The 21,915-nt window shown below is 44.7% G+C and overlaps 1 protein-coding gene and 1 long non-coding RNA gene across 5 annotated transcripts in view; one reads left to right on the top strand and one right to left on the bottom strand.

The window, feature by feature from the left end:
* Positions 1 to 671: 671 nt before the first annotated feature.
* Positions 672 to 20,952, bottom strand: LOC130258511 (uncharacterized). Its single transcript, XR_008841513.1, has 9 exons — positions 20,865 to 20,952; positions 18,162 to 18,329; positions 17,643 to 17,711; positions 17,431 to 17,550; positions 12,467 to 12,567; positions 5,794 to 7,223; positions 5,155 to 5,585; positions 2,753 to 3,039; positions 672 to 1,711 (listed from the first exon to the last, which is right to left on the bottom strand). It is a non-coding gene; the product is annotated as an uncharacterized LOC130258511 (long non-coding RNA).
* The window catches only part of FAM120A (family with sequence similarity 120A), a 48,871-nt gene continuing 47,321 nt past the window's right edge, over positions 20,366 to 21,915 (top strand). For 2 of the 4 annotated variants that reach the window (XM_056501944.1, XM_056501942.1), the window contains exon 1: positions 20,366 to 21,339. In XM_056501944.1, the coding sequence (XP_056357919.1) occupies positions 20,866 to 21,339 (474 nt within the window). In that variant the 5' untranslated portion in view covers positions 20,366 to 20,865. The remainder of the gene's footprint in view (positions 21,340 to 21,915) is intronic. The other 2 variants (XM_056501943.1, XM_056501939.1) reach the window with 1 other exon arrangement.

Raw genomic sequence — 21,915 nt, 5'->3', positions numbered from 1 at the left:
TCTGGCTGGTGGTGCTGCCCAGTGTCCTCACAGTACAGGCAAGGTCAGGGCTGGGTGGCAACTTTTCACTTGCAGACCTTGGCCTTGGCAAAGGGTGCTGAGAGCTGGTCCTGGTGTCTTGCTTCGTGCGGGGATGTGGGGCACATCCCAACCATCACCAGCAGTTGTCACTGGCCAGATGGGTGTCTGGGCACAAACACATCAGGAACCGCCCCCGATGACTTCTCTGACCCTGTGCATGTCATGAGCAGGAGCTTGGGGCAGGTAAGCAGAGACCCTTTGTGCCCACGACACCTCCTGCCCACCTGCAGGCAGATGTTTGGCGTCGGTTCGGATGTGTCACCCCGCTGTCCTGTCCCCTAGCCCAAGTCTGCGCAATCATCTCGCATCCAGGGCTCGGTGGCGAACGGTGTGTAAATGGTGATTTTCTAACCTGTGGCTGAGGGAGGTGCTGGGACACGTGCTCAGCGTCAGGTGTCACCAAGGGACAAGTACTGAGTGCAGGTGACATCAAGGGACACATACGAAGCGCCAGCGCAGGTGTGGCCGCTGTCCCGCTGCCGTCCCGCCCGGGCTCCTGCCCCGAGCTCCTGCACTGCGGGCAGTGCGTGCACCCTGAGGGCCCAGGAAATTATATATTCGCCTTCTTTCCGCAACAGAGAAATAAAATCACAGGTTGATGTTTCATTTATTAAAGTACCTACGTTTTTGTAATAAGATTCCACGTGGTGCTACAGAGGGATGTGTTATCACACATCATAAACTTTCCAGCTCTCCTGTGGATTTTCTTGGTTCCCTGTTAGCAGCCTCAGGGCTGGTTAAATGGTCTATTTCTGCCCGTTCTGCCACAGCCATAGCACCTTTGTGGCCTCTCAAGTGAACATCCTGCACTCTCCAGGCCACTGTCCTTTCTTGCTGTTACACAGTAGAAACACAGAATATTTAAGGCATGTTTTGTATCACATCAGGCTGCTCTAGAAAGAGCTCTTCCCTGATTGTAAAGTAATTATGGAGGACAAGTTTCACTCAGTCCCAAAATAGCCTGGTATCAAATTCTCAGCTGAAATAAACTGCTGTCTTGGCATTGCCTTGGGCGCAAACTAACCAGGATGGAGAAGCAGCAGGTCTGATCCCAAGTGGGAGCTGTGAGTGTGGCAGAAGAGCTCAGTTGTAAAACTGATGATGACTTAGACTAATTTATTTTATTTAATTTAATTTGTTGTTGTTTCATCTTATTCTATTGCTTTTACTTTATTTTAGAAACTACTGTGAAGGCTGAGGCTAGTGGGGCCTCTCAGAATATTCAGGTCAAAGTTAATTATTTAAACCAAAGACAGAGTTTTCTTCTGAGCCCTTTTAGGTTGGTGGTGAAAAATAACCTCTGGCTGAAGCTGGGAAAGGAGATGAGGATCATGATTTAGCACTGGGGATGTTCTGCACAAGGATGACCTGTTCCTTCGTGCCTGCACAGCACATGGAAAGAAAGGTACAAGAGACAGGAAGTCAAGGTGGTTTTGGCACAACTCAGCTGCATGCAGACATCCTCATCCTGTATCCTCGTGGGCTGGTGAAATGGCTCCTGAACATCACCTTCTGCAGCATGTCCTTCTGTTGCTGGGGAGATTGCCTAGAACATTCTTGCAGAAATGCACCTTCTTCCCACTGTTGACTTTGGTGACATGAAAGTGTCTCAGTCCCAATATCTTTCTCTCTAAAACCACAGAAAGGGTAAAATTAATCTCTGGTCACTGGTTAGTGTTAAGTTATAACAAGGTAACTCAAGCTCAGTATAACTAAGCCCAGAGTTTACAATAGAAGCATGGCAATTAGCATTTGTGGGAAGGAACACATCACCACTTTAAATGAAAACTGTTTTGCTCAAAGTAGCTTGTAAAAGCTTTCACTATGACTAAGATCTGCAGTAACATTGGAAATCATTCAGCCAAAGATTATGCTATAATGCCTATTTATGGCTTTAGCATTTTAAGGTTTTTGTGAAGTAAAGCAATAGGGATGAAGTGGACTCCTTCGCATCTGCTATGCCTTGGAAGAGAGCATGTGCCTGCTCAGAAATAAATTAGGAGTTACACACTCAATCAAGAATACATGTGTAAGGAGTTAAAATGAGTTGAATGCTAAACTCTCATCCACCACTCCATATGCATAAACAGAGCATGCTACAGTCACTTTGTTTGGAGAAGAAGACAAGTCTGCTGGCATCCCACTGCAGCATTCCAGAGCCTCTCACCAAAAGGGTGGCTGGCTTCATCCCAGGAGTGGGGAAGGAGAGGCAAAAAGTGCTCTTAGTTCAGAGTTTGTCCCCAATGTACTTTATATTCTTCCAAAAGGGAAGTAAATCTGGTTTTGTACTGAAAGATGGACTGTGGAAGTGCAGCTTACACAAGGCTCCACAATTCAAAGATGCACCAAGTTCAGACCCACTACATGTCTTTCCTGGGAAGATGCAAAGAGGATTGTGATGGCAATATCCTTCCTTAGGAAGGCTTTGTTTGCTTTTTTCTGGCAAGAGAGATCTTTTCTAATTGCTAACTGCTCTTACTTATGGGCTAGGTGTTGTCAGTGTCCAGAGGACATAAAATAGATCCTATCTGCCCAAATAGCTCACAGAAATCAACTATCATTTTGTTTTCTTTACTGGATAAAAGGAGGAAGGTGGCTTTTAAATTAGAAATTGAAGCCCTTCCAGAATTGCAATATAAGTTACCAAACCAATCATTCTTCACGCAGTTACCTCCTACTCCATGAGCTCCTACTACCACAAAAATTGGTTGTTGCCAACTGAGCTGAGTGAATAATCTGCAGTTTCATATTTTTTTAGAGGAATTTTTCCTTTTTTCATAATTTGTCTACAAGCAGATTGATTTGCTTGAATATCTTCTTTCCAAACACATGTGCAGTAACTATTCTGGAAGTAACTCTTGCTGTAGATCATTCGCAAGCAATTTGTTGCAAGAAGTCTTCAAACATTTGTCCCAAGCCCATTCATTGTTTATATGAAGTTGCATCATGTCTATATTACTGTAAACAAAATATCAAAAGAGCCAGTCTTGAGTATTCTCCCTGAGAACAACTGAAATTATTAATAATTTCATCATTTAAAAAGTACTTCATTCCTAGAAATAATGGCAGGATTCTCCTGGTTATTGTAACGCTGTATTGGAACCCCAGCTGAAGAGTCTCACCAGGGCCATGCAAAACTCTTATTTCTCCATTTCTCAGATGGAGGAAGCTGCCCTTCTCAGACTATAAAACACTGTCTATTAAGAGAAAAGTTCAAAGGAATCATTGCACTTTTCAATGGGATCTGGGTTGAGTACCTGGTGTCCTCTTACACAGAACAGCATTGGAGTGACTCTAACAATATGGAAAAGGAGGTAAAAGTCAAACCCTGAGTGCCACGGTATGCCAGGGCTAAGGAGCTTTAGAATTTCAAATCCAAATCATGCAGGTGGCCTGAAATGTTTGCTTTGAAGGCACCTGTAAAATATAGGCTTGGCTCTGGTTGATGTGCCAGGGAAATGCTTTGCTGATATTCCAGCTACAGTAAACAGCTGCTGCAGCTGCCACCCCAGCACTCTGTGATGTGAAGTAGGGAAAATGGAAATGAAAAAATCCATGGAATTCATGGATTATGATGTTTGTGATTGTAAATCGGGCATGGATGGACATCTCTTCCATTGTTCCTTACTGTCCATATGAAAACAGGGAGACCTTCAAAAACAATAAAAAATAACAAAAAAAAATCCACACAAATACTGCTAGTGAGAAACCAATTACCCTTTTTTCAGATATGAATTTTGGAACAGAAGTTTTATTTTATATTTCCTCTTTAACTTCTTCTGAAATTATATTTAAATCTGTCAGTGCAGAAAAGACTTAGTGCACTGTGTTCAAGTTGTTAACCACCACCATCTGAGATGGATTGAAATGTTAACTCTCACTGCTCAGGAACAACTCCTCAGATAATGTTTGTGCAGAAATAAGTCATTGATGTTAAACATCAAAGTTCCCTGAACTCAAGGTTCAAACAATCAGTTTGTCCAGCAAGCTGGGTGCCAGATGCAGCCCAGCCATGGGGATGGGGGAGCCCCACCTTGCCAAAGTCAGCGAAACCCACACAAACCATGAGAGTCCTGGCTGTGGCACAGAGTGAAATCACTGTGAGATATTCAAATGAGATAATTGTATCGTGGTGGTTTGCATCTCATTTTGGTCATTCAGTTGTACACTGCCAACACAGCGCTGGAAATCAATACAGCACAGCTCATGCCCTGTCATGTCACACTGCTGGCCCTTCAGTGTGAGATGCTGTTAACTCTGTACTCAGAAATCACATCCCTCAAGACAGGAAAATTATTATTAAGCTGAACAACAATAATTTACACTTAGAAAAGCTTCCTACTTTTCCTTCCACCTGGAGCAGAACAGGGAACTCTTGGACAGTTTTATTGTCTGCTGAAGTGAAATTTCACTCTGGCAACAGCAAATAAATCCATGATTCTTCTGCTGAGTTGCTTAACTAGTGTGGTGCTGTATCGATGCTCTAGAAAGGCCTGTGCATTCTCCTTGGAGAAGGCAATACTGCACGCATGAGTGGAAAGTCTGCTTTGGAGCAGTAGCACAGCAATTTGTGAACCAAGTGATGTGTACAGTATTCCCCTTCCTGATAGATGTGGATCTCAAACATAATAGAAATGTTAAATTTAATTTTACTTATAGTTTATGCTGAATCTCATAAAATGTGATCAACTCAGAGGCACAGCATTATTTATTTGCACTTTTCACCAACGGTGATGGTATTTTTTCCCACATTTGGTATTGTGATGCCAATGGAGTTCTAGGGCAAAGAAGTGGGGATGTGCTAGCATCAAACAAACTTTAAAAAATTAGAACTTTGTAAGAAGACAGATTCTTTCCATGCATTTCCTGTAATTACAGAAACCTACAGTAGTACACATCGGAAAGTTACTTTACTAAATAGCCCTGAACTCTGCCTGCCTGCCTTTGAATCTGCATACTGAAGTTGACTACACCTCTGAGAAGGTGGCAGTCCCAAATCCAAGCCCTGTGAGCACAGCGGGTAGGCTGTGAGCCCGGGCAGCCCCTGAACTGTGGCTCCTGCCCACTCCCGACCTGTGGCTCCCTTGCACCCACTGCAGAATGAAACATTTGTTCGGCTCCGTCGCACCGGGCTCGGCTTTGCTGGTGTGAAATAGCACAAAATGAGGTACACCATGTACTGCTATTCGAGAGAGCAGGTATAATCTCTGTAATTACACCACAACTGCACGGCAAATACCAGGTAAATACAGAGTAACTGCATGTTCCAGCAGCTTACTTGTTAATTATGCACCGCTACTAACGAGTTCAAAGATAAATTATCATTGCAGGATTTAGGTGCCTGCTAAGGCAGGAATTCATGCTATTGAAGGCTTGCTTTTGTTGATTTTCCAGTGGAATGGGGAAGGGAAACAACTCACCTCATATGCCCAAAGTCTTAAGTGCAAATTCTGTCCTGGTATAGCGAGGCTACCATACAAAATAACATGGCACAATTAGGAAATCTGGGTGAATAAACAAACAAAAATAATTTCCAATAATAAATTGTGGAGGCTGGTGAGCTGACAGGACCCATAATGCTTCCCTGCTCTAAACAAATTATTTGTATCCTGCTGGTTTTTCCCCCCTTGTTCCTCCCCTGCACCCTCTGCAAATTAGTTTGGTGTTCTACCCCTCCCCTGAGCTTCCCTATATAAACCCCTCTCCCCCGACCCTGTTTGGAGTTTCTCGTCTCTGGACCCCTTTGGAGAGGAGATCAATAAAGCTTCTCTTTGGAATCTCATACGAGGCTCCCGTCCCTTCCTTCAATGTCACCGATTCCTAAAGGAGCTAAAATCACTTTTGCCCAGGAGCAAGAACATTTCCTGTGCCACCAGCACGTCTCTCGAGACACTTCTCTGGAAGGTCATGGCACTCCACCATCGCTCCGCCGCGACAACAAATCACTCTTCAAATTCCATTTAGGAATCCTCCTAAGCAAATGTGTTTAAAATCACTGGTATTGCAGGCAGTAAAACTGCTGTGGGTTTCCTGGCCCAGTATTTAAACTTGTATGGGCTAAAACCAGAGGAAAATGTCATTTCACTGATGTCACTAGCAAAACTATAAGTTGCAGCAAGGACACAGCTCTACCCATGCAGCTTGCCTGGGCTCTTGAAATAGTGTTTTTTTTATGGTATGAGACATAGATCACCACTTGAGTGAGTGAGTGAGTTCATAGCCTGTGCTGGCTCTCCTCTGAGCTGCACTGCAATATTTTGGATTAAAACTTGTAACATTTAATAGGTATTTTAATAGTATTCAATAAGATAAAATTAGCCTCTCTATAAATATTCCTCTTCTCCAAAGTGAAGCTTCCCTTTAAATTATGATTCCACGATGATTATTTGGTCAGCCACTTATACTGGTTTTTACAACCTGTGTTGGACCACCTGGGGTTTTATTTGTAATTCTTTTTTACCAGCTTCATTAATCTTATATTCATTTTCTTCCTGAAAGGTGTTGTCAATGTTTCTGAGCCTTCCTCCTATTTAAGTTCTTGAGCTCTTTCTTCCAAAAAAATGTGGAGTGTCTATTGCAAAGGAAAATGTTGGTCTTCAGGGACTGCAGAATCAGGATGAGCAGACAAAATAGTCAACTGTTATTTTCTGTTGATTATGGAAACCTGAGGTTCAGAATAAGACCCCACTGAAACTGGCTGTGCATAAGTGCAGATAAAAATACCAAATAACTTCATATAGAGAATGACTGTTGGTTTGAATGGGTTTATGTTTATGTAATGTACATTGACTTCAAATAAAAGGGAGCTTTTCATCTCCAGCACTGGGAACAGAGCAGTCTAATTGAGGCTCCTTAGCACCGCTGCTGCATCTCATGGGATCCTCTGAAGATGGAAACCTGGACCATAAGAAGGATGAAAAAACATACCTTGTTTTCTTTCACTTATTTTACTCCCTTCTCAGTCTACCCTGGAGCCTCAAAAACTGTTTGTAGGTTCTCCTAAAACACAGCCATCTGCCAAAGTGAATGCAAATTATGTTTCTTCACTCCCAGGGTCTGCTCTTGCTCTCCCTGAAATCTGCAGTGAGATTGCTGCTGTCTTCAGTAGTCCAGGCATAGGTTGACCAGGCCTTGGAAGTCCCCTAATGAAAAAGAGATAAGAATACTGAATGGGAGAGATACTCATTAATAACTATTTAGGAGAACATGGTTTCCTTGAAAGGCTAATTATCTTGAGAGCTACCCATTCAAAAATAAAGTCTGATCAATGGGAGAACAAATTAAGAATCGCTCATAAAACCAGACAGCGGAATACTGCATTCAAGAGGACAGTCACAAATTAAAAGAAATGTCAACATACCAAGTGGCAGGAACTTCAAAAGGTAATTTTCCCTCTCATTTTCATATGCATTCTTCATAAGCAAAATCAAGAAGTATAACATGGTAATAGCTAATAACAGGATATGATTCACTAATTTACAAACTGAATAACTTAATGTGTATCAAAGGAATAATTTTCTCATTTCATTCTTTTTTTTTAGCTCTAACACTAAGCTGGGTATTATTAAGTAGAGAAAATGGCATAGATTACAAGTCATCATTAAAATAGTAATTTTAGAATTAGGATTGCTTTTTTATGTAGGATGTCTCCTATAGATTTAAGGAATCACATACCTTTTTGCCCTCCATAATAAGTCAGATTTCAAAACAGAAATCAGGAAGGTATCTTCGTGGACATGTGATGCTTTGCTAAAAACAGTGTTTTGCAGAGACAGGCTTGATATGAAACTCTGAAAATGTTGAGGACTGCAGAGGGAAGAGGTTACCCAGAGGGGATACCAAACATTTGGACAAGTAAAATCACAGCAGACCTAATCCAGTGTTGGTTCAATCCTGCTTTGAGCAGAAGGCAGGAGCTGATCTAGCCCCATCTAACCAGTATTTCTATGGTATAACTCAGATATAAGCCAGCGGTGTTATCGAAATCTTAACATAGATGATGTCAAACCCAACTAACTTAATAGTTCACACACCAGAAAAGAGGAAGAAGGACAGACCTCTCCAGGCTTGTTTTCTCAGAGCCAACTCCTCACCAACAGAACACACCACTGCAGTGTGTCACACACTGGTACCACCTTCCTCTCCTCGTATCCCTGCCACAAACATGATGTGTTGTGATGCCCCGTTAATGGGGAAGGCCAGGCTGCTGGAATTAATGGCTTTGTGGCAGATGGAGCAACATTTGCAATTGGGGAAGAAAACCAATCTCATCCTGCCAAAACATTAATAATTCTATTTTCTTGGAAATATTCTGCCACTGTCACCGCTACATGTAAATTTGTCATGTAAATACGACTTCTTCCAAGGAAAAAGGCGTGGTTCAGCAGGCTTTCTGAGGATAAGGACCTCTCTGCACCTGTTTTTTCTCTCCTTCAAAACCATTTGCTTCCAGTCACAAATTTTCAGAGCTGCAGCACTATGAGGTTGATACTCATGGTGACTTCAGTGAGAGACAGGAGCGAGCAGGGCTGGTTTGGGCAGGCTGGCCCATGGTCTCCACTCAGCTGAACGGGACAGTCAGGACACAGTGAAATCCAGCAGGGAATGGCTTCTTTTGGTTTGTTTGCATATTTTTGCACACTGTATCTCTTTCTGTGAATGCCTGTATTCCCTACACTATGAAAAAACCAAGAATTTCCTGATCTTCCTTTATATCACACAGTGTTTTTCATAGCCTTATAATGTCTTTTATTAACTTCCTTTCAAAAACAGACAATCATAATCCTTTCAAATTCTGCATCTATACAACATCAAAGCATTTCAATGAATTTTTCAGCCCATTTATATTCCAGCTGCCTGGTGCTGGAGTCAGACATGTGGTGGTAGTACTGCAGGAAGTAAAGATGTCCAACCTCTCTGCAGTTCTCCTTGCTGCAATTATTAATCTCTGGGGAAACGGAGCCTCAAACACCAAAAAACCCTTCTGTGATGCCTGACTGTTTAGTAGAAGGCAATGAGACCACTGGGCTTTTAGTTTAAAAAGACAGCCATTGTCCATTCACTGAGGAAGAGCTGAGTTTTATTTTTAACTTCACACTTCTCTACAAATCATGACAGAAAGCTTAATAATTCTATTTTCATTTAGAAGGAGATTAGAAGACAAAGAAATAGTCTGATAGATTTTAGATTAGACCTTCTTCTCTGAGAACAGGGGCTGTTGCAGTGTAGTCCCATGCCAGAGATAATCTTCTTTTCCCCAATACTGTCAGCTGGGTCAATATATTTTCAAGAACTGCTGCACTAAACTGAGAGTTCTCCAACATGATGCATCTGCAGATTTAGATAACTGTCCCTCTGTGGATGCTGGGATGAAGGAGTCATGAAGATAATCTGCATCATAGTGATATTTTAAGGATTTCTCTGAAATGGAAAAATATCACACATCTGTTTGTATTCTCCAACTTGAGAAAAGCCTTTTGGAAGTCATTTCTTATGACATGTTTGGGCAAACGATGCCTTGTGTGCATGCTTTTCCCATGCATCATCCTGATCTGGGAACCTGAGCACCATAAGCAGAAAGCTGTGTTAATTGTACAGGTTTGGAAGCCAGTGGAGTCCAAAACATATTCCTCAAGACCACCAACCTCACAAAGTCTGCTTGAGCAGCTGGAGATGTTCCCTATCTGTTAGAGGAATCACAGGAAGTGTTTGTAACAAGAATCTCCAACAAAGAGCATCTTGGCCTTATGGATATGACATATTTTTCTGTTTCCTAAAACTAAAACCCACTATGTGTATGAACTGGTACTGTAAACACAAGTGCAAGTAAAAAAGAGCTCTACTGTTGCTGGATTCCTCCTCCTACTCAATTTAGACAGTCAGCAAAACTACTTTCTCAGTATTGAGTTACAGTAAAGAATTGTTAACTGTAGTGTAACTGAGAGTAAAGACAAAGTCAAGTCAACAGGGTTTGCTTCAGCTTATGACACTTCAAATAAGCCTCTAAATTTGTTTGGATCATAAAAGTGAAAGTAGAGAGAAAATATGTGCTACAAAAATAGAAACTCCTTACTAAAGCAGTTTTTATGGAAATGCTCACAGTCGAGTTAGTGTTATTTGCTTCTAATTTGGGCTTCATTCTCCATACTGTACGTTAACAAACTTATACCACTTAATGCCAAGTGCCTAACACATTTTTCTTTAATTAAATTTCTCCAAAGAACCACATTATACGAGCATTGCCAGTACAAAAAGCACACTCAGAGACCCTGGGTAAAATCCAGGCAGCCCTACAGTAACCAGTAAAATTCCCATAGAAGACATGATTCTACTGTACAGCTCTTTTCTATATATGGGTAATAAAAATTGTCTTGTAACTTATGAATTAAGTTCTTCAGTACACTATTCTAAGAACCTTAGCTCTGAATGAACTCCACAATGGCACTTACCACTTTCCTCACTAGATAAAAACAATGTTACTTCAGAGTCAAATAATGTCTGTTTTCAGGTATGTTTAAAATTGCTGGAATATGCAGCAGATGCCAATATAGACAAGCTTTCTGCCTCTGGATAGAGGTAGGTACTCAGTCTAATAATCTGCAGCTTTACTGCAGAGCTGGAATATTGGATTGCCTGCGCTGAGCTCTGGGAAAAATCTGAACCATTAGAATTTAGCTGTTCATTAATAAGTTATAGGTGATTAGTACATAAAAGTGGTGCAAAAATTAAAGAGATTTAGAACAATCTTTATGTTAAATAATAGAAGACCAGGCGTAAAAATTTACCTGCATGTCATTCTGAGTTATTTTTTGTCTGTGTGAGATGCTGAAGTGGGTAGTTCTGCCATTTTTCCTGACACAGGTTTTTAGCATCATTTTTTCTTCCATAACTTAGCCATACATTGCTGTGGCATTTGATGTTTGGGAAAAAAAATCAATCAACCAGCACTGGTCAGCAAGCGCACAGGTAGGAGGGTTTGAGCTGGTGCCCACTCCTGCCATGGCTCTTGTGACATCACCATCCTGCAGCTGCAGGGAGGACAGAGGGCTTGAGGGCTGCTCATCTGCTTCAGGGCAAAGTTACTTTCCTAATCGGTGGATTTTTTCAGCTCTAAGATGTTACCTAGTTACCAGCGAATCACAGCCTGGTAACTCAGAGAATTCTGGGGTTTATTTACAACAAGGCAAGTGACCCTGAAAAAGTCAGGCTGGGAACACTTAGGCTGTCCACTTGTACAACAGGATGAGACTCAGACAAAATTTATTGGAAGTGTTAAGATTAAAACTAAGGCATTAGATTAATTACCATTAATCTTGACAACACTCAAGCTATTTAAAATCTATTGAACCTAGTTTAAAATGAAACTTCAAGTTTCCTTCACCTGCAACTCAGCCCTGAAGCTGTTGAAGCCTACGCTGTCCAACCCATGCCAGATTTTCCCATTTGGTTAAAAGATTCCTATTAATAGACCATAAGTGGATATAAAAAAAAAAAAAAAGGGAAAAGTGAATTACCCAATTACCTGATTTTGTAAACAACCATGTTTGCTTGCTTCAGTTTTGAAAAAGATTGCCCAAAATTTAGTTTCCTGATGGGGCTTAATCCTCCCCTTTCATGGCTTCGGACCATCCATCCTTCCTGCCTCCCCCAGTGCTGGCTAAGCGGGGTTGCTAAGCGACATGTTCTTCTCTTCTGTACTTTAGCAGAGAGGAACAGATCAAAGACACCTACAGTCCTGAATTATTTTATAAATGAATTTAAAGAGACACTCTCTTGTGCTGTATTATGTAGGGGGAGATCAAAAGTTGCTGGGTACAGTTAGAGTAACTGGAGAATTAAACTGACGTCTTCTGGAAAATAAGAACTCCCTAATAAATGAGAGCTGTGTAGTATTTGCCTTTTTTCTTGTTGTTTGTGTGGTTGTTTTCTTTTCCTTTTTCAGAAATAGATTACGTCTTTTTACAGCTAATTAATGTTTCTAGTTTCATGGCAGTCAAGACATTGAGAGCAGGCCAGGCTGCACATATGCACAATTTTCAGGAATCAGGATTTCTGTCATCGAGTGACAAGCTCATGGAGTTTGACTCTTTTCTTGCAAACAAAATTATCTATTATCTATTAATTATCTATTATCTATTATCATCTATTATCCAAAAATATTTAATTCTTTAATTTCTAAACATTTTTCTGACTGATGTTAGGCAAGAAAGCCACAGGATAAAGTTCAAGTGATGTATCTTTGAAAGAATAATGAAGATAAGGAAGTAACCTGTGTAGATCAGGCGGAAAACCTGACACAAACATCTCAGACCTTGCTGAAAAGAATGAAAACCAAATGACTAACCTGTAATTACAAAAGCTGGGAATACACAAGTTTAAAAGTTACCTCTAACAAGATTTTCACTTTCCTGGCATCACCTCAGCTTGGCTGCTCTGTGCAAGGTGTGGGGTTTGTAGGAACAGGCTGGCAGCTGAGGCAGGTGTTTGCTGAAACCGAAAAGTGGGGGGGAATTATTTGCCCTCATATCTACTCAGTTTCAAATATCATCAACGATGTAAAAGGAAAAAAAACAGCACTTGGTAACAAAGTGCAAGAATTTTTCACGACTTTTCATTTCCAAACTGCCACGGCTAGCACAGTCCTCAGAAAATGGAGAGACATACAAAAAACACACTTAAAGCCTTCCTCAGACAAGCAAGACAGACCATTTATGTATAAAGTTGTCTTGGGTGCAATGCAGGATGTAACCAAAAGTATGTATTCTATCACCATCTGTTAAAACAAGGTGGGACGGTGTTCTTTATCTTTTCCCCAGCCCATCCTTCCTCCAGGGAGGTATCTTCTGTTAATGGGCCATTGAGTCCCATTGCATGACTGATAAAATCACATTATCCCATTGTGAGATGCTCCACCCAGGGGGAAGAGCCAAGAATTTCCTAGATAAAATCTGAGATTTGGAACATCAGAAGAGCCTTTTTCCACCGGATTTTGGAGGAAAAACTGCACCCATCTACAGGACCAGTGCTTCAACAGAACCACATCTGTGACTCCAGGAGGACTGCAGCCACCATTTAATGGAACTTCTACCAACAACCTGATTGACAGGGTGTCAGATTTTATTCTGACTCTGCCAGTGTTTTGTTTTCCTGTATCACTGTATTTTAATTTTCCTAGTAAAGAACTGTTATTCCTATTCCCATATCTTTGCCTGAGGGCTCCTTACTTTCAAAATTATAATTGGTGGGAGGGAGTTTACATTTTCCATTTCAAGAGAGGCTCCTGCCTTCTTTAGCAGACACCTGTCTTTCAAACCAAGACAAAAGTAAAACTCTTAGGTCAGATGGCTGCAAAAATATTGTATGTAAAATTTTTCCCACATGCCAGTCTCATTGTTCTGTACCAGCTACTTGAGCTGCACTAGCAAATAGCTCATTTAAAGCTGTTTCAGGGTCTTGCACAGGCAGAGGTGCCCCTGTAGCTCCAGGTACAACATTGCTGGGGAAAGGTGTGCACTGAGGATCCCATTCTCTTCACTGTGTGCCTGGTTGCAGTGCGGAGCAAACTCCTCACTCTTGTCCTAGGTCAGCAAGCTCGCATCAAACTAAGGATAGATTAGTGAAACTAATATACTGTAGGACTATAAAGGGATTAATCTCATATAAATCTTCACCAGAAAAAAAAAACAGCATTAAGATTTATTTCCAAGCAGTTCATTTACCAATGAGAAAACAAGCCTCCCTTTTTTTCCTGCATCATTAAAAGTCTCTTCAGAATTCTGACTGCTTAGATTTGGCATGTAAAATCCACTGTACTACAGCTAACCTACATTCTCATAAAAGCACGTATTTTAGAGCAGGGCTCAGCCAGCTTCCCCATTTGTACATATCAATTACACATGCAAGATATGTGCTTTACTCTCACTGACAGAGTGTTTTATGTATAAACATCTTGACCAGCACTACACTGTCAGTGGATAGCAGACTTGGTGTGTTTTGGCTGAATTTCTGAAGGGGAAAACTGTGACTTGCACTCTAAATATTTTTTCTGGAGAATGGATTCCTCCACACACTATGAGCATCTTGTAAAGAATACAAGTAAACATTTGGGAAGAAATTTGATGCTTATGGCAGGTATTGATTTGCCAGCCTTGGAAACTGAACTCCCTTGGACTCACTGCACAACTGTGGCTGTGGGAGCTCTGCAGGCCAGCCATGTTCCCACCACACCACTGCTCCTGCTGCAACAGCAAGGAAAGAATCAGAGAACCCCAGAGCTGAATGGCTTGGAAGCAATCTCAAAGATCATCCAGTGCCACCTCTGCCAAGGGCAGGGACATCTTCCACAATCCCAGGATGCTGCAAGCTCTGTCCAACACTGCCAGGGATGGAGCAGACACAGCTTCTGTGAGCAGCCTGTGCCAGGCCCTCACCACCCTAACAGCCAAGAATGTCTTTCTAATATCCAACGGAAACCTGTCCTCTGTCAGTCTGAAGCCATTCTCCCTTGTTCTGTCACTCCAGGTCTTTGTAAATAGCCTCCTTCTATTTTTCTTGTAAGCTCCCTTCAGGTACTGCAAGGCTGCAATTGGGTCACCCTGAAGCTTCTCTTCCCCAGGCTGAACAACTCCAATGCTCTCAGCCTTCCCTTGCAGCAGAGGTGCTCCATCCTTCTGATCATCTAGGCAGCCTCTTCTGGACTTGCTCCAGCAGGTTGATGTCCTTCCTGGCTGTGCAGGCAGCTTGTTACGATCTGCATTTCTGGTGAGTTTATTCAAACATCCTGACCACGCTGTGTTCAGGGATGCAGTTCAATTGAGCTCGTATTTTATCTTAAAGGTAAAATGTTCAATGTTCTGAAGTGACGTTGTTGTAGGAATTTTAGTTAATTTTTATTAATATTGGTAGAACTTTGTTTAATGAATGTAAGTAATTTTGTTTAACTGCTTCTCTTTCCTTACTCCTAGAATGCTGCAAGAACCTGTGCTGCATCTGGGCTGCTGGATCCCAGATGTGAAAGTCGGGGCTGGGCTTGTGCCTGGGAACAGGAGATGATGCTTTTGACATGTAGGAGGGCAATGAAGGCCTTTGAGAACATTAATAACATTACTTGATGCTTCTACAGTGTTGTGCCTGTGCCTGCTTATAGCTCAACACAGATTATGAGTAATTAGTGATCTGGATGTCTCTGAAATGATCAGCAGCAGCATTTAAATCATCATTAAAATACAATTAGCGACCCTTTAAACAGAATGCTGTCATTCAGAGCAGTCTAATTGGTGGCTCGTGGGCCAGTGCTGGACAACAGGAGGATTGTCTGCTTCTCCAGCTCAAGGAGCACCCTGTCCCAGGAGTGGTGGCCGTGCCTCTGGGACATGGGAAAGCCATTATGCGACAGGAAAGGCAACAGCACAAAGTATCCCTTGTGTACAGGCCATAACTTTGGAAAGTCTGGATTTATGGACCTCATTTCATCCTGTGTGCTGACTCAAGCAGGCGCAGCCCCAGAATTTTGTACTTTGCAATTCAAATCAATTTAATTTTTTTTATACTTCCATTGTAGACTCTGCAGCAAGAGGTGTAGGGATGAAATATGGGCAGACCATGGTAAGACAAATAATTGAGTGATCCACCTCTGCAGGTGGTGCACAGGCAGACCATGCTACTGTGCGTTTGGCCAAGACGAAGAATTCAGTTGCTGCAGCAGACTGAAAGTGGAGATCTGGCTTGGATGGTGCTCCCAAACCTGGCAGCCCTACCCCACATTTAGGTAGATAAATGTGTTACTTCCATGGCTCAGATACTTGTGTTAATTGCATAAATACCAGCAAAAATGACAAGTTTTTAAAGTGCTGAAGTGTAAATAGCTGCTCTTCTGAAATGGCCACTGTAGATGCATTTTAGCTCTTGCAATACCACTGGTAAGTGCATCTTATCTGTTATAATATCAAGCTGTAGCATTCTATTAGTATATTTTTGTAATATTATTGATGGTCCTGCAAAAGTTGCAGTAGAATAGGCTTTAAATACAGGCTTTTTCTACGTCTCACACAACTGCCACAGGAACAGCACACTACTGTTCCAGGTATTTGAAGAAGCAGCACTACTGCTCCCTGCCAGCTCCTGGAGCCTGTTCCATAATGCCCTTATTATTTATGCTTTTTCTCTTGAAAATTCAAGTTTAGAACTTAAAATTTTCATGCTTTTGTTTCTTAAAACTAATCAAAGACAGCGAATGGCCCTGATGTAATCTGTGTAGTGTGTGCTGTAGCTGAGCATCCACTGCTGTGAAAGCGCTGCTTGTTCTCTGAAAGGAGGAATTCTTTCAGGCAGCGTCATTGCCTCCTCCTCCTCCAGCCTGCTTCTCCCAGGTGCTCGGAGGACTCACTGCTAGTCATTTTCTTTCCCTAAAGGTTTCCTGGAGCAACACCATCATTAACCCCATATATGCCCAGGGCCAAACTCCTCCAGGGTTGGCCTCTATGGACAATCAGAAATTTTGAGTTTGAGCATAGCAGTGGCTCTAGTTAAGTATGCTACCTTTTGAATCATCTCTTCTTTGGATTGTGTGGAGACCGAAGGCATTCCCAATTAGGACCCTGTGCCTTCTCCCTGTCTATCAGCCTTTTGGTCACTCCCACCCTGTTTCTCTATTGGCCCCCATGCCCTAACCCCTCCCTTGTGACACCCCCTTGTCCCTGGTAATTGGTCTCTGATGTTCTCCTCGCCCTGTTCATCCCATGTATTTAACTTAGATCCTTACAAAGTACCTGGCCTTTGTTCCCTGAACCATGGACGATACACACGCGTGGCTGAAATAAAGATCTACGTGAAACCCCAGCAAAGGCTCTTCCTGCTTCTTACTTGCTATCACCCTAAGCAACACCAGATGCAACAAGATTGGTGGTGCCTAGAGAGCTCATGCTGATGGAGAGACCCATAATAACTCAGTGAGGTGCCTTCTAGATGCACATCTTCGTTCTAAGAGGAAAATGGTCCATCCGAAGCATCATGGATATTTGAAAAAAGTTGTATGCTTAAGCAAGATGGTGTTTGCTGACATTTTGTGGAGATAACTGAACATGGAAAACCTCCTTCTCTAAATGTTGTGTGATAGTGTATATTTTAATGGCAGCCACATAAGAGACAAGAAAGGCATGTCGCACATGGTAGCAAGTACGATGATACAAACTCAGAGCAAGATTGCAACAAATGACAAATTTTATCCCAAATACTTTTTTAAACCTCAACAATTTTTCTTCAATTTCTTTTATTTTTGCAAGTTTTTTTGACTAAGTGACAGGCGTGCCTAGAACTATGAGCCCTGAAGTAGCAGTGCAGAAAAGCACCTACCCACATGGTGAGCCCATGGCCACTTGCAGACCTGGCAGCAAGGTGAAGGCTGGGAGCTCTTCTACAGCAGCAAGAACAGGGAAGGTCTGGGGCAGTAGCTCCACAGCAAGATGCATCAGGCTAAGAAAAGAGGAGAAATATTAAGGGAAATCACATCAAACAAGTGTTTCCCATAGATAATGTATGTTTCTATTCTTCCCACACAGATGTACCTTCCAGGTCACAGTGGCTAGTCGGTTCCACAGTCTGCGACCACGTTCCTTTTGCTGTGGAACTGGCTTCTGTTAACAGAGGAACCAAGACTAAACTGATAACATTCATCTCTTTTCTTGTTCTGACATGGTTATTCGTTAGTTCTTCCTAATGACTGTTCAGTTCCTTCCTTTGAGGGAGCCACTCCTAATTCTCTTCTGTTCAGGTAGGATAATGAGTCACTGACTTTAATATCAACCACTATTAACCCTTCCTTTATATAACCAACATATGGGAACTGTGGAACACATTGTGTCTCGGTGCTGAGGAAGAAGATTGATGAATCCTGCAGGCTTTCTGCTGCTGGCTGATGAAAAGAACACCTTGTTTGCCTCATGTCTTTGATTAATTGCTTTTTAAGTCTAGCTTAATCTACCATCTTTCCAGAGTAATTTTTTTCCCCACAAATTTAACTTACTTTCCATAGTCTTCTCATCTGGCCAAACTTTTGGTTTGTTTTAAATAAGTTTTGGAAGTACCTTGTTTCCCCTTATGCTTTTCCCCTCTCTCTTCTTCTCTTTGGGAAGGGAGGGTTGTGTTTGCAGCTGGGCATGAGCCGGCAGTGCTCAGTTCTGCTGTGCCTCCCTGACCCCAAGGATGCTGACAGCCAGGCTCCTAGTGGCACATGCTGTGGACTAGTTTTCTTCCTAAATAACAGAACAGAAAAAAACACAAGCAAAGTTATCTTTTATTTATAGATGATTTGCCATTCCTAAGACTATTGAACCTAAAGACCCTGTGAGACAATTAACAACAATCAGTGAATTCTTGACTCAGTTACTGCTCACAAGGCTACTTAGAGAATGGCTTGCTTGAGATCAAGCTTTGCATTGTTGGAACATTGGATACATGTACAGCTCTCTGAAAGTCTGCTTTTTAAGCATCTCATGTATGGCAGTACACCAAATTTTGGTGATTTTTAGGATATTTGAAATTCTGCAGTTCTTTCTCCTTGATCCATGTTTCTTCTATTAGCACTATTGGCCTGCTACCATGTTGTGTGTATTCCTCAAAGTGCTCCAAATAGTTTCATTATTTTTATGTTATTATAGCATATCTATTCTTATATGGTAATCTAAGAATTCTAAGAGAAAAGTAGTTCAGAAAGAGACCTTAAGAAACCGCACTCTCAGATTACTGCAAAAACAGATTTCCAAGAAGAAACATGCACTTGTCATTGATTATTTCCATAGCTTTTCCAGTATTCTTTTTTCCATCGTCCCAATGCTGCACCAGTTGGGCTCAGACACAGACCCATGGCACGCACTGCCTGGGAGTGAGCTGGCCCACTCCTGCTGCAACAGCTATTTCTTTCTGGGAATATCTACTGTGGGTGCCAATCAAACCTGACTGAAATCTCATTAACAATATGCTTTTCCTCATTAATAAAATATTAATGTGAACATACAGCATCAGCAGCTTGATGATTCCTGTAGTTTTCCAACACCTGAACAGCAGAGAACTGCTTAGGTGCTGTGGTATTATTGCAACGATAAACTTGCAGGTAACCTCTGAAGCTTGGGCACTTCAGCCTTTTAAAAAATAATGTAATCTGGTAAAACTGAAAACAGGTAATTCCTCACTGCCTGTGCAGTGAAAAGCAGGTTTCTTCCAGCAGTTGATACTACAAAGTTGATGCTTATGCTCATTTACCAGTTATGGCAACAGTTTGGCTGCCTGGTGGATGGCAGGTCTCAAGATGAAAGCAGTTGCCACTTCAAGCATGTCTAAGGTGAAAAGGCTGCCATAATCATTGAGGGAGACTCAGTTAGGGGAAGGTGATTGTGAATCCCTGTTCTGCACTGGTGTCAGACTCGCCTCAAGTCATGTGTGTAGTTTCAGGTGCCACAATATTCAAGAAAGATCTAAAGCTATTAGAATGTCCAAAGAAGGGCTATGGGAATGGTGAAGGCCCTGGAGGAGCCCTATAAGGAGTAGCTGAGGGCACTTGGTTTGCTCAGCTGGAGAAGGAAGATTGAGGTCAGAGCTCCCTGGGGGCTGCAGCTCCGATCTCTGCTCCCTGGGACAAGGACAGCACCCAGGGAATGGCTGGAGCTGGGCATGGGGAGGGTTAGGGTGGATATCAGGGGAAGATTCTTCCCCCAGAGGGTACTGGGCACTGAACAGGGCTTGGTCATGTCCTCAAGGCTGTCAGATCTCCAGGAGCATTTGGACAACACTCTCAGCACAGGGTGGGATTGTTGGGGTGTCCTGTGCAGGGCCGGGAGCTGGACTCGATGATCCTTGTAGGTCCCTTCCAGCTCAGGGTATTCTACCATATGGAAGATGTACCAGCGGAAGCAAACGCTCAGCCGGGAGAGGCCAAGCCAGCCGGTCACTTTTACCGGCGGCGCTATGGCCAGGTCGGGCGCATCACCAGGCCGGGAACCCCGCGGCTCCCCTGCCGAACGGAACCGCTGCGGGGCCACTTCCCTGTCACGGGCGAACACCCCCGAGCAACACGTGCCCGGGGCGCAGCTCCCCTGAGCGGGGCCTGCCACGGGGCTGACGGAGCGCCGCTGCCCGGCAGCGCAGGGCAAGGACCAGACCAGGCCGATCCGGGAGACCCTGCCCCGGCTCCCGCCGCCGCTCCCCACCCCCAGCCCCCTCCCCTTCCCCGCCACTCGCTTCCGCCGCGCTGCCGCGCATGCCCGGGTTATGCAACGGCCGCGGCGGGCGGGCCGGGCCGGGCCAGAGCCGCAAGGCAGGGCACGGCAGGGAGCCGTGAGGGGCTCCGGGCTGCGGGCACGGGCGGCGCCGAGGCCGCTCCGCTTCCCCCGCGCTCCCGCCGCGGCCCCGCGCGGTGTGTGAGTGGCAGCGGCGCCGCCGCCAAGTCCCGCCCGTTCCGCTCTCGCTGCCGCAGGCGGCGGCGGCGGCGGGTTGGCTTCCTGCGCGCCCGGCCGCTCCCCCGCCCCCCGGCAGTCGGAGCCGCAGCCGCCCGGATCCCCGAGCCATGGCTCTGTGAGCGCAGCACATGGCGGCCGCGGCAGCCATGAGCCCCCCACTAATTCATACAACTCCCCCCTGATCGGCCACCGACGGCAGCCAGCGCTCCCACCCGGCTCCACCGCTCCCACCGCCCGCCCGCCGCCGCCGCGCCGCCCGGCCCGAGCCCAGACCCCGCTGCTGCCGCCGCCGCTGGGCCCCCGCTCGCCCGCCCGCCGCCGCCGCCCGGTCCTCACCATGGGAGTGCAGGGATTCCAGGACTACATCGAGAAGCACTGCCCCAGCGCCGTGGTGCCCGTCGAGCTGCAGAAGCTGGCGCGGGGCAGCCTCGTGGGTGGGGGTCGCCAGCGGCCCCCCCAGACCCCCCTGCGCCTCCTCATCGACGCCGACAACTGCCTGCACCGGCTTTACGGCGGCTTCTACACGGACTGGGTGAGCGGCGGGCAGTGGAACCACATGCTGGGCTACCTGGCGGCCCTGGCCAAGGCCTGCTTCAACGGGAACATCGAGCTCTTCGTCTTCTTCAACGGTGCCCTGGAGAAGGCCCGGCTGCACGAGTGGGTGAAGCGCCAGGGCAACGAGCGCCAGACGGCGCAGCAGATCGTCAGCCACGTCCAGAACAAGGGCACCCCGCCGCCCAAGGTCTGGTTCCTGCCGCCCGTCTGCATGGCGCACTGCATCCGCCTGGCCCTCATCCGCTTCCACATCAAGGTGAGGAGGAGCCCGGGGTCCCCGCGGCCCGGGGGTCCCGGCGCCACCTCCCCGCTGCTCCCTCCCGGCTCCAAGATGGCAGCGGGGGCTGCCCGCGGGGGGAGGGAGGGCAGCCTCAGCCGCTCCCCTCAGCGCCTCAAAATGTCGCCCAGACCCGCGGGGGCGGCACAACTTTCGGCGGCCCCAATCCTCGGGGGATTTTGATTTATTTACTTGGCGCTGCCCGCCGCCCCGCCAAGGCCGGAGGCCGGGAGGCCTCGGCGGGGCGACCGGCAGCGCCCATGGCCCGGCCCGGCAGCAGGGCGGCTTCTGCCTCCATGTTCTTTCGCTCCGTTGACTCAAAATGTCCCTTCTTGCCTTGTGGGCTGTGGTACCGCAGGGGAGAGCGGGTGGGCGAAAAGCATCTCTGTAATTAATTATTGAGGGGAGGAAAAAATAATTAATCAGTTTAGTTCTCGCGCAGGATGGATCTGCAACAAGTTCCCGGCTGAGGCGAGGTGTTTTAAACTTGGGCTGAAGGGGGAATGGCTCTCTGCAAAAAACACAGGAGTGCCACTTTTGGTTTATGGAGGTTTT

This window comes from Oenanthe melanoleuca, chromosome 12 (genome assembly GCF_029582105.1).
Source record: "Oenanthe melanoleuca isolate GR-GAL-2019-014 chromosome 12, OMel1.0, whole genome shotgun sequence".
Lineage (NCBI taxonomy): Eukaryota > Metazoa > Chordata > Aves > Passeriformes > Muscicapidae > Oenanthe > Oenanthe melanoleuca.
Note: the sequence above shows the minus strand (reverse complement) of the source record. Positions and strands in the feature narration are given on the sequence as shown.